At 41.7% G+C, this 13506-nt stretch overlaps 1 protein-coding gene across 6 annotated transcripts in view; it reads right to left on the bottom strand.

Moving 5' to 3' along the window:
- The window catches only part of cep112 (centrosomal protein 112), a 169401-nt gene that overhangs the window by 129767 nt on the left and 26128 nt on the right, over nt 1–13506 (bottom strand). For all 6 annotated transcript variants that reach the window (XM_082532002.1, XM_082532005.1, XM_082532003.1 and 3 more), the window contains 3 exons: nt 11860–11946; nt 2596–2695; nt 2041–2159 (listed from right to left, as the gene is read on the bottom strand). In XM_082532002.1, the coding sequence (XP_082388128.1) occupies nt 2041–2159; nt 2596–2695; nt 11860–11946 (306 nt within the window). The remainder of the gene's footprint in view (nt 1–2040; nt 2160–2595; nt 2696–11859; nt 11947–13506) is intronic.

The following is a 13506-nucleotide window of genomic DNA, read 5'->3' as shown; positions in this document are numbered from 1 at the left end:
CTCTTTTTTTAAATCAATTCCATCCATTCTCTGCCATTTATCCTTTTAAGGGTCGCGGCAGGCCTGGAGCGTATCCCAGCTGTCTATGGGCGAGAGGCAGGGTACAACCTGGACAGATACCAATCTGTCTAACCAATTCATTATATTAAAAACACTCGATGAAGGACTTGTTGAAGGACTTGTGGACTGATGAAGAAATCTCATATCTCACAGTCAAATGGGCTTTTAGCTTCAGACTTCCACCAGACCTTCATGCCATGCTTTCTTTGTTTATAAAGTATATAGTGACTGAAACTTTTGGGCTTCTGGGTAACAGTTACAAAATGACATTTACGTCACACCTTGTAATGTTACATACATACACTCAACAGCCACTTTATTAGGTATACCTTGCTAATAATGAGTTGGCCCCACCTTTGCCTTTAGAACTGCTTTGATTCTTAATGGCATAGATTCAATGAAGTGCTGAAAACACTACTCAGATTTTGGTCCATGCTGACATGATAGCATCACACAGTTGTTGAAGATTTATCTGTAATGGGAATCCCACTGTCATTGTCCAGTTACACCACTACCGGTAGGGCTGTGCGATATGACCAAAATCTCATATCCCGATATAAGAATTCTATCGTCCCAATAACGATATAAATCACAAAAATGTAACATTTTCTGTAAATTCTGTGAATCTCGAGCAGCTCGACTTGCGGGAAGTGTTTCGAGCTGCGCGTCGTGTACCTGGAGTCGAGTGTTTTAACCGATGCATGATACTATACATTTTTAGACATAATGCAAGTTGTAACGGCCGCCGTTTTCTTTGTGAGTATTTATTACACGGCGTGCTGCGGGGAAAAGCCTGTTCTAACGTTTGAGTCTAAGGTTTATTTATTAGCACCTGGCGGCTCTTTTTTGCTTCTCATCCGTAAATAATCTGCTCTTTCATGTGATTCAGTTCATTTTGAAAAGTCTCAACAGGATCTTGAACTTTATTGTGAAAGGTTTATGTGGAACATAAACAAGCGGACACGCGATGGTGTTACCGTTGTTGTTACTAACGACAACGCATAAAAACAGGCGCTTGTCCGTCCGTAGTGTGGTTATATTAAATATAAGAGAAAGAGAGAACTTTAAGAAATTAATATAGCCACTACAGTGACCATCAAAACTATGAAAAAATATTGCCGTAAACAGTTTATTTTGCGACACCACGAAACAAACGATAGCGTAAAATGAAACAACAGACGTTTTTATATCGTCATCCGATATATATCATTATATCGAACAGCTCTAACTACCAGCAGCTAGAAATATTAATAATACAAGTATGGCCATTTTCCTTTGAGCTCTGGCCTCATGTATTCTCTGTAAACACTAGAAATCGTTGCGTGGGAAATGTAGATCAACAGTTTCTGAAATACTCAGATCAGCCCTGGCACCGTCTGCCACCAACAACCATGCTGTTTAAAGTCACTTAAATCACCTTTACTCCCCATTCTGATGCTCAGTTTGAACTCAGCAGGCCGTCTTGACCATGTCTATGATGGACCATGTTCATGAAGTTGAACAGGTGTACCTAATACAGTGACAGTGAGTGCATACTTCCAAAAAGTGGAGTTAGTACCGTCTGCTTCTTTAGATGTGCAGTATCTCTTTTTGAACAGGGTTAAACATAATTCATATGCTACACATTTTTTTATGTGATCTGAGAGAAAAAAAAATGTTTCTATAACATCATTTAGCACATGCTGAGCGACCCTGAAGAGATGAGTGTAAATTTCATTAGCATCTTATTGAGCCCCCACAGCTGAGCTAGCTGGAGCTGTAGGAGTGAAAAGACAATTTACCTAGGGCACAGAGCATTAATTTTTCAGCAGTGAAAAAACCCACACTAACTTAAGCACCACATGAAGGAATGATGTACAGCCTGGCTGCTTAAAGCAAAGTCTGCTTGTCTCATGCTAACAAACAGTCTTCCTCTGGCTCAGGGCTGCTTACACGGCGTTGGCCTGTAGAATTTCTAAGCCCTTCAACTTATCCTCATACCTTCTTCTCCCACTCGTTTTTTAAAGAGTCGGCGCTCTGATCCGACATCTTCTTCAGCTCTGCAATCTGCTTCTCTTTGCTCTCGCAGATGACCTGGGATTCTCGCAGCACGCTTTGAACTGCGGGTAAGCGCAGACACAAAACACACAAAAGAGCAGTCAGGCCCTGCCTCAGGGTATGAACAGATGGACACATGAACAGACATGCACGCACACTTGTGCCCGACTGATGTGCTGTCAGGAAATCAATGACAGTAAAGATTTTGTTTCTATTTGAATGGCTACTATTTCTTCTGTGCGACGCAGTTTTATCATCGGACACTCTTAAAGCAGACACGTGAGAAAAGAAAGGAACAAGACCAAAAAGAAGGATATCAAGTATAAAAAGACACATAAGGTGACTGAATTTTAGATTGAGCAGCACAGCTGGAGAGTGTCACTCTACACCAGTGCAATCCTTTGTGGAATTGCATCTTTTTAGGCTTTTTACTCCGAGTGGCAGAGACACAAGTACAAACATCCTTCATGTTAACCCTGCAATCATGTGACCTCTCACCTTTCTTCTCCAGCTTACGGATCGTCTCCTCTGATTCTTTCTGCTTGGTCCGGTGAAGGCTCTTCATCTCCTCAATCTCACCATTTTTTCGGTCCAGAATCTACAGATGGAGAGGGAGACACTGAAAGTGTATTCGGCTGTTTTTCTCTTACTGCCAAGAAAATGGCATCTGTCATAGCAAAGCTAAAGCTATTAAAGTTTTCGCATGCAAAGTTCACAAAGGCTAAATTTAAGTAAGCACTATGTGACCCAGATATAAAAAAGGAAAATGCAACCGCCCACACTGAAAGACAGCGCAGAGACCCTGGAGTTTTTGACAACCAGCAACATTAAAGAAGTGTTGTTTTTTTTGTGCAGAGTTTCTTGCTTTGTGAGCTCATGTATACCCCCCCCCCCCCCCCCCCCCCCACACACACACACACACACATAACAGAACATGCAGCTAAGTATTCAGACTCTACTACTACTATTACTACTCTTGTAGGTAGGGGTCACATAGGAAGTAAACATGAATATGAACATTAATACATCAAAAGGTTTAGGGAAAAAAATTATGTATATTTATTAGGGGTGCAGCGATACACAAAATTCACGGTTCGGTTCGGTTTGATACTTTGGTGTCACGGTTCGATATTTTTTCGATACAAAAAAATGTTCATGCCTTTTTAATTTGTCATTTATTAAAATTATAAATATATTTTAACTCAAAAGTACAGTTTTTAAATTTAATGTTGCTGAAACAAAAGTAATTTAAAAAATAAATATATCTCAGGGCTCTCAAAATTTCAAAATCCCTGGTAGCCCTTCGGGCAGGGACTCTTCAGTTTTTAGTAGCCCAAAATAAATTTAAGTAGCCCAAATAAAAAAGAGAGCAATTTTTTGATTGATGTTTTGTTTCCTTTACAATATTATACATTAAAGTATAATATTGTAAAGGAAACAAAACATTAATCAAAAAATTGTTGAAAAACAAATTACAACATTGTATAAAAATTACAATCATCAACTCAAATACTTGGTTCTAATTGAACAGAAATTTCTATGAACTTGTAAGAACTGTGTAAGACTTGAATCAGTCTGTGTCAGATCCTGAATTTGAAATTTCCGCTGAAGTCACAGGTAAGAGGCAAGTGGAACCAAGATCTAGGCCATTTGCTTTTTGAAGTTTGCAAAGACTGCTAAATTTTGCCAGTGGTAGTTCACTCTTTGCAACATAGTACGCTGTTCTAAACAGATTTTTCAGGTTTATTTTTAGTATGTTATTTGCAATTGGTGTTTGTTCTGGGAAAGATATTGCAGACTGAGCAATAATGCATTTCTTGCATTTCTCATGGGTTCTAATGGGGGCCTTTCTTAAAATGACTGGTCCCAGTAACAAAGGCGCTTGTCGACTCAGAAATCGAGAGAAAACCAACAACACACCCGGCAGAACATTATGTTATTTACACGGGTGCACATAAGTGGTCCGCATTCGCTGTCAAAATAAAAGACGCGCACAAGACAAGAAGTTGCAACGCGCGTTTGCGTCCATATAAAAAGCACTGTTTTTGTCCGCTAGAGTGGGATTTTCACGGCACATTCCGCACCACATCTCTGTGCGTTCATCATTTGTTTGAAGCCAGCTCACCACCTGCAACCACTTTTCCGAGAATACGCGCTTCTTTTGTGGTTCGGACTCCTTCTGACATTTCTTTGGAGGTGGAGGAACACCAAAGTAATTGCTTAAAGGAGCTTCTTCGACATCTTTAAGAGTTCTAAACAAATGTCTGTCCTCCTCCAGAAAATCTTATGTATGCAAACACGCGTTGCAACTTCTTATCTTGTGCGCGTTTTTTTATTTTATTTTGACAGCGAATGCGCACCTGCGGACCACTTATGTGCAGCCCTGGTTATTTAGCTCGTCATATTGCAGCCACAGAAATTATTTTGTCCATGAAACCATAAAGCTGCACTTTCTTTTTGCCTTATAGTCTGATTTGTCATAACTTTTCCGTTTTGTGGTAAGCTTTTCTTTGGCTGTCACTTCTTCACCCTGACCTGTCTTATTTGGCTCAGCAGAACTAAAATGTATATCCTGCTGCTTTTACACACACACACACACACACACACACACACACACACACACACACACACACACACACACACACACACACACATAACGCTCAGCGATTCTCTGCGCGATCAACCTCTCATATGTTTAAGCTTGCTGCGGGAGATTTCACTTGTCATGTTTGCATAGTAAGCTAACGATTGATAAGACGATGTCAGAGGAATTGGTGCGCAAATTATCATCACTCACCAATCAGTGCTGTCGCTCTCTATACACAGTTCGCGCGATTGCAAAGTGAAAGCAAAAAACAAGCGCAAATTCAAACGCGATTTCAATATGTCACATATTGACAGTGGCTCATCGATGCCAATGACATAATTACCCAGCTACATTTCCGAAAGAATGCAAAAGCATTGACATATATTTTTCCTTCCTACAATAGCCCAACGGGCAGGGCAGAGATCGATTTTGGTAGCCCGACTGGAAAAATCGCTAGCCCCGGGATGTCGGGCTAGCGATTTTGCGAGCCCTGTATCTGATTGAGGAATCACTCATGTTTGGAAAAGAGAGTTTATTACAGAGAAAGGGCTCTTTCCAAAATAAAAGCTATACTATACGCTTCTTCTGGGCTATATTCTCAGCAGCATATTGTAGCGGGTCAGGGCTGTTCGGGGTTCTGTTTGTACAGTTATGTTTTGTTCATGTTGCCATAGTGACGGGTGACGCCCTCTCGCTGCGACGGTGTGTCCTTCCGGGGTCAGAGGGCGCCCTGTGTGTTGTTGTTGTTGTTGCTGTGCGGTTGCCGCGCTGAGCAGTTAGCTAGCGGCAGTGTTCTTCTGCAGATGTCAATAAACGGCTGTGCTCCCTGGCTAGCTCACGGGAAGCAAGACCAAACGACACCTCCGTCTCCTCCTTGTCTGAGCTCGCCACATTGGTGTCAGAAGTGGGATGATGGTGGCACCCCATGTTCTGACCCGAGTGACTTTTCCCCCGCCGGTCGTGACCGGCCGGTGCAGCAAAAGAAGGCGCCTGGACATTTGCAGGACTTTGTGTGGGGTAATGGGGTCGTCGGGGACGACTGACCCCTTAGGTAGGGACTATGTACACACATTCCCAGATCTCTGATGTTGAACTTCTACAACTGTGCCATCAGCAGCGTTCTGACGTATGGATTTCTAGTGTGGTTCCCCAGCTGCACCAAGGCCGATCAGCAAGCACTCCAGCGGGTGGTGAAAGAAGCTGGCAGAATTATTGGAACAAGTCTGCCAGAGATCAGTAATATCTTCCCCACTCGCTGTCTGAGGAGGGTGCACAGTATCCTGCGGGACCAACATCACCCTGCGCGCCACCTTTTCCATCTGCTGACCTCAGGGAGAAGGTACAGGTCTATACAGGCCAGAACATCCAGACTGGCCAACAGCCTGTATCCACAGGCTGTGAGGCTCCTGAACTCTCTGCCCCCCTCTCACGGACAATAACCATATCCAACTTCTTAATAGCAATGAACTGGTCTGCATTGGTGCATCATATCTTTATTCTCTTCCCCCTCCTGCCCCCCCCCCCCTCTTTCTTAAATAGATAACTATCATATCTGATATCATATCTCACAGTACAATAATATTGAATGGGTTGCATTGTTGTATTTTGTCATGTTTCTCAGGTCTTTGTCTGAATTTCTACGAACATTATTGCTAAGGATTGTCTTATTGCATTGGAGTCACACTGGGTTAAATATGTACACTTGGGTTTTAAGGGGTATTTATTATTTTCTTCTTTTTTTTGGGTTGTATGGAAGCCCCAAACGCAATTTCATTGTTCTTGACAATGACAATAAATAAATAAATACTAAATACTAAATAAATACTATGTAGTGGGTCAGGGCTGTTCGGGGTTCTGTTTGTACAGTTATGTTTTGTTTATGTTGCCATAGTGACGGGTGACGCCCTCTCGCTGCGACGGTGTGTCTTTCCGGGGTCAGAAGGCGCCCTGTGTGTTGTTGTTGTTGCTGTGCGGTTGCCGCGCTGAGCAGTTAGCTAGCGGCAGTGTTCTTCTGCAGATGTCAATAAACGGCTGTGCTCCCTGGCTAGCTCACGGGAAGCAAGACCAAACGACACCTCCGTCTCCACCTTGTCTAAGCTCGCCACAATATTAAACATATCAGGTCCCCATAAGGAGAATCATGTGCTAACGGCTGTCTAAATGACTCGGGTAAAGTTTGTAGCATGCATGCTTGTTGTTTTTGTTTGCTTCCACTTGTCTTTGCACTAAGATGATGTCGGCGTAAACGTGCAGTCATATTCGTTGTGTTCCCACTAGTGCTGTCAGCGTTAATCTCGTTGAAATGACGTTAACGCCACAACACGGCAAATCTCCGTTAACGAGCTACCCCTGATCGCCCGTGCCTGAGGCTAGACGACCAACACGTTAACGAGCTAACTGCGCTAACACACTAGTTCCCACCCATGTAATTGAGCATTGCGTGGCACATCCAACATACTGTTTTACTTTAGTCCATGACTCGCTTACCTTCAGGGTCATGCCTCACATGAAAACCAAAATAATTCCAAACGCCAGATCTGAATGAGGGTGGGGGAGGTTCAATTTGCCATGTTGCAAGGAGAGCTTAACTTCTGTCTCGCTGGCTTGCCCTGCGCTCTTCCTTCTGACGATGCTGTCTGTGTTGAGCGCTTAGTGGATCTGCGCTCGACAGTGCAGCCTAGGCGGAGTAGTCCAACGCAGATTCACTGAGCGCTCAACACAGACAGCATCGTCAGAAGGAAAGTTGATAAAATAAATTACAAATTTTGTATTGTTCGATACATATGCCTACCGAACCGAAAGCACTGTATCGAACGGTTCAATAACGATACGAGTATCGTTGCACCCCTAATATTTATATATGAATATATTCTTCAAGGTAAACATGTGTTTGAATCCGCTGGACTGTGGAGTTTGCATGTTCTTCCTGTGCCTGCATAGGTCCTCTCCAGGTACTCTGGCATCTTCCCAGAGACAGCCAGGTGCTGCCACTCAAATACATTTGATTGACTGACCACTAGCAAGTGTGATCACCTTCATCAAAGTTTTAGCAGTTTGCTGATCTGGAGCATTCAGATGTGTGTTAAAACAATGCCATAATCTTCCCAGGAAGGTCAGACCACACAATACTGGTCAATACTGCGATACCTACGTTTGGCCAACCAGCATATCAGCACAAACACTTCATACCAACTGCAAAGCACGGTAGAAGGGTGATGATTGGGCTTGTTTTTCAGCCATAGGATCAGGGCACATAGTGCAGCCACCATGAACCAAAGAATCCTCGAGGCAAATGTGACGCTATCTGTCCGACAGCTAAAGCTTGGCTGAAACTCGGTTCTGAGACAACAGTGATCCTAAGCACGGAAGCAAATCTACAACAAAATGTTTGAAAAAGAAAAGACTTGAGGTGTTGCAATGACCCAATCAAAGATTAGACTGTGGTGGGACCTTAAGACAGGTGTGCATAAATGAAGGCCTGCAAACCTCGATGAACTGAAGTAACGATGTAAAGTAGAGTGTGTCAGAATACACTCGCAACAATATGCGAGACTAATAAAGTCAGACAGAAAACCATTGTTTCAAGCTCATTTTCCCACATGTTTGTATAGAGCCCTATAAAAAAAAAATTTTCCCCATGACTACATAAAAGGTTAATTGGTGATTATAAATTGACAGTTGGGGTGAATATGAAAAAAGAATGATTATCTGTACATGAGACTGGCACCCTGTCCAGAGAGTACGCTGCCTCTTGCCCAATGACAGCTGGGATAAGCTTCAGCCACACTGCAACCCTGATATGAAGATACAAAAAATGAGAGAATTTAACGCCATACTAGCTTAACGGTGGTGACGCTTAAGTCTTCTGTTTATGGATGCTAATGTAAATTTATTATTAATTTCGTTTTTAAAAAAGACAGAAAAAGAAATTGTTTGTCTGCTATGAATCATGTGTTTATCTCATGCATGCCTAAATTAAAGGCTGTTATCTGTAGCAACATGAAACACGCTGTATGGCATTTCACTGTATGACTTCATTCATTTCATCTTTAATAAGCACATCCATTACTTAGGAGACTACGTGCAAAGTGTGAGAAATGGCAGCTGAATGAAACACCTGTGCTAAGGCGCAATGAGGTAACTGCATCTGCTTCCTGCTGCCATCTGTAAGTAATTAGTTAAATTAGGCCATGGAGAGTTTCTCAATTACTCTGTTGCATAATATGCATATATATGTAAGTGCATTCTGCAACTGGTGAATCTATCTGCTATGCAGATGGTGCCAAGCAGACTGGTTTACTTTACAGACAAAATGAATCCAAACTCAACAATCCAAGTCTCATTTTATCAAATCTACTTGAAATATCATTCTGAACCTGTCTATAAGCTTAATGGATTTTTTTGGCTGTATTTTTAGGTTTGGGAGTAATGCCATTAACAAAAGGGAATAAATAGCGTTATTTCAACAACAGATGATGCTCTGGCTGAAATGGACCAGTGGTTATTTTTCCATTAATTCCCAAAGCCCATGAGACTTTAGCATTTTGTTCAATTTAAGTGCACTTATTAGTCCAGTCTACCATCGTCTCTGTGAGTGAGAGTGTGATGGGAGAGAGATGAAAGGAGGATAGGGTGACTGGAGCAAAGTTCACAGAGCATTTAGGGATACCCATTTTTTTTTCTCCATTTTACTACCCTAGAGGCGTTGTTGTCATTTCCACTGAACAAGCCGATGACACAGTGTCAGTTCCAGAGAGAGTGCACCAGACAGTGGGAAATGGCAGCTTTTAGGATGTCCATTTTAGGATTGAAAATACATCCTATGGGGGATCCAGCCTGGCTGGCTCTGACTTTGACCAATACCATCACTGGAAGAGGACAAAATTAAACTGCAGAAGAAAGAACCAACAGAATCTGTAACATATGTAATTTAATCTCAGTGCCATTTATAACATATTGTACAGTAAACAGAGATTTGCATGTTAATAACATAAGATGTTCTTCTGCACTTGATTTTATCAAATATTTTGGAACTACTCTCACCATGCTTTGGATTTAAAGCAATGGGACAACGACTCGTAGCCTTTCAGCAGCCGATACATTATTTATAAGTAGACTAATTAAAACTAAACCTAGCTTGTCCACTTTCCATCCGGCTCATCAAAGTCCACCCCTGAATAACTCCCCTTTGAAGCTATTATGGGGAATATTGGGTAACATTCAGTGGAAATTAAATTGGACATAAGTTGCAATCTGTATGTAATTAAAGTGAGAGGGGGAGGGGGGGGGGGGCAAAAAAGAGCTGGCTGTCATCCTGTCTCTTGTCAAACACTAAGATGCAGTGGGCATTTTAAAGTAGGAAGAAAAGTAGAGTGTTTTTTTCTGTTTTATTAGAAGCTTGTGTGGCAGCAAAGGAAAGTCATAGTGAGTATGTGACAGATCCCAGGTGCTTGATCTGCAGCCTAACTGACGGGCACCGACTATAATGTGAAATAAACCAGCTTTATTGCTATTTTAACCAGCTGACAAAAAGCTTTGAAGAGGTGATTACATGCAGGATGGAGCGCTAAGAAGAGGACAGACTCATTCCTTTACTTTTCATTAGCCACCAAATGAGAATCAAGATCAGTGACGGGCGTAGGTTAAACAGCTCTCCTGAGCACCGAAGTGAGCGGGCCTGTCGAGAAAAGAACTGCACGAACTATTTTCACTCATGTAGAGAGCATTATATTAGCACCAACTTTATATGATTAAAAGTTATCTAAAGACGTGACCATAACAAATACAATCAAAAAGGAGATTTAGCCATGTTCACTAAAGGACTAAATGATTATCGGTTCCAAATTGGCTGGTCTGAGTTTTTCAGAAGCCAATGATTTGCTGGGATTGACCCATTAAACAATCTCTATGATTTGCGAGAATGGTCATGATATGATACTTCCTGTTTTACTTTGATGGTCCATGTCTTATGCGAATGTGTCCTGCTTTGCTTGTCTCGTCCAGCCTGATTACTCCCAGCTGTGCTCTCCTTCTGTGTCTCATTCCCTCGTTATCCCTCTGTGTATTTAAGCCCTGTGTTTCTCTGAGTCAGCGTCGCATCGTCCCTCATGCTGTGTGTGAGTCTCCCCGTGTCTTCTGGTATGTGTTACCATTAGCTCTTCCCAGTTTAGTTTTGCATTGCTTTTGTATCACTGTTATCGTTTGTCACCTGTCAGCAATAAAGCTGCATTTTGAGTTCAGTTCTGTTTTCCCGTGAGTTTGCGTTTGGGTCCTATTTTCCTGCCTGCCACACACCGTTACATGACACCACGAGGCTACTGTTTACACAGGCTCACCAAAATTGGACCACAGAAGATTGGAAAAATGTTGCCTGGTCTGAGGAATCTCAGTTTCTTCTGCAACATTTAGGTGGTGGGATCAGAGTTTGGACATGGAGAACACGAAAGCATGAATCCATCAGACATTGTATGAACAATTCAGATTGGTGGTGGTGGTGACAACTGACCATTAAACCCCACAGCCTAGATGAGTATTGTTGCTGACCATGTCCATCCCTTTATGACCATGGCGTAACCAATCTTCTGAATGCTGCTTCCAGCAGGATAATGTTCCATGTCACAAAGCTCAGTTCTCAAACTGGTTTGCTGTACAGGACAAAGACTTAATTGTACTCAAATAGTCTGTCAGTGTCAATATGAATCAAAATCTCTCAGGAATGTTTCCAGCACCTTGTTGAATCTAAGCCACAAAGCATTACGGCAGTTATGAAAGCAAGGGTGTCCAACCCAAGACCAGCAACAATACTCTGTCAGTGCGCCCCAGGGCAGCTGTGGCTACAATGTAGCTTGCCATTGCCAGTGTGTGAATGTGTGTGTGAATGGGTGAATGACTGAATGTAGTGTAAAGCACTTTGGGGTCCTATGGACTAGAAAAGCGCTATACAAATGCAGGCCATTTACCATTTATTTACCATTTAGCTACAGTAGGTGTACCTAATAAAGTGTCCAGGGAAGGCATGTTTGTCACTTCCCTATAAGAGCTAGCTAAACACAGGTCAATAACTGCCATAATTAAAAATATCCAAACAGCTGGAAAGTTACAATAATTGATTACAATAATTAATTGAGTACACACTAAGCAAGGACTGTGAAATATGCAAAAGCTTTTGTTCTTACTTTCTCAACCTCTGCATCGTGTCTCTGCTGCATCTTCAGTTTTTCCTCCTGATGCTTGGCCTCCAACACTTTGATCTTCATCTTGGTCTGAGAACAAAGAGAACCAAATGCCATATGTAACATTTAAAACACGTTTAAAACCGTGATTTAACTTTTGTCATCCTACCACCAAATATTATGAGCAAGATATTTTAACCACTAAAATCTGTGTCCCAACTGTTTTACAGACACGACACGGAATAACAGAGCCTGTCTGTCAAAGGTAACATAAATCCGGATGATACAGTTACAGCATCTCCCAAACAAGTGCAGCTGATGATCAAATAAAACCACATTAAACCTTTAAAAAAAAATAAGATTTTTCCACACACAGAGAGCTTCAAATGTGCCCAACTGTTTGCGCTGCTTATTTCTGTGTTAGGGCTGGGCTATCATACAGTTCACGGTAATACCGGTGTAATTTTGGGCAACGATAGGAAAATGAAATATCGCCATAGAATATGGGTAAAACGTGCATGCGCAGTGCCTATGTTTACATACGCACATGGCAGCGACGCGGAATGAGAAGAACGAAAGTGGATCGTTAAATGAAACGGATGAACCAGAACTGGTTTGTAAAAATGCTGCAACTTCAGTGGTGTGGAACTGGTTTGGCTTTCGTCCGTCAGATACACAACAAAGCACTATTTTTGGTAGCGCATGCTAGCGGGCCGTCGTTATTACCGTGTTGTTTGGAAAATACGGCACACTTAAAATCAATTCTTTGATTTTTCGGAAAATCGACAGCGTCCTTTATAATCCCGTGTGCCTTATGTATGAATTCTGGTTGTGTTTACTGACCTCAAAAGGATTTTATGTACACGGCGCTCGAAAATCTGTCAAATGTTTTAGTACGACTTTGCTAAGCTACGAACCCGCACTGCTTGATGGATTGTCGGAGCATTACGGCTATCGTAGGCAGGAGCCTCGCGGAGTGATACGAACTGTGCTTCAACATAATATTACCGTATTGTGTGTGTATAACCTCTTTTTAAGTTTTGTGGATATTATACATGGTTATGCTGAGGATATGTCGGCCAATTTCCACTGGAAATGCCTTTTGGTTAAACTGTCAGCAAGGAATTTGCACTGTTACGTTTTTATATAACTTTAATGCACATAAAAAACAGCTGCTTGTTTAAGTGAAAATACATTGATGGGGTTTTTTGCACTAATAAAGTTGTGGAGTTGTGAAGTATTTTGTCTAGTGTCAATTATATCGTCAGTTATATCGTTATCGCCAATTTTCAAATGTATATCGTGATAAATATTTTAGGTCATATCACCCTGCTCTACTCTGTGTACACGTTTGTTTACAATAAACAAAGTAAAAACCTGTTTGTGTGTAGTTAAGTTAATCATGTAGGGAAAGGCTGCTTTCATTCAAACACTGTTTTCAAAGGATCAAAAGTTCAACGTTGTCACGAGCATGTTGGAACAAATCTCCTGGAGCTAGAGGACGTTCACACACTGTAAAACAAAACCCTAATGATTCGTCACTTTCTGTAATTGACTCAAACAAAAAAGAAGAAAAAGAAAAAAAATCTGTGTTTTTCATCTTCAAAGAGCCATTAATCATCACACAACTACATCTGAAGGAGAGAGACA

This window comes from Aulonocara stuartgranti (assembly GCF_965226115.1).
Source record: "Aulonocara stuartgranti genome assembly, chromosome: 4".
Taxonomy (NCBI): Eukaryota; Metazoa; Chordata; class Actinopteri; order Cichliformes; family Cichlidae; genus Aulonocara; species Aulonocara stuartgranti.
Note: the sequence above shows the minus strand (reverse complement) of the source record. Positions and strands in the feature narration are given on the sequence as shown.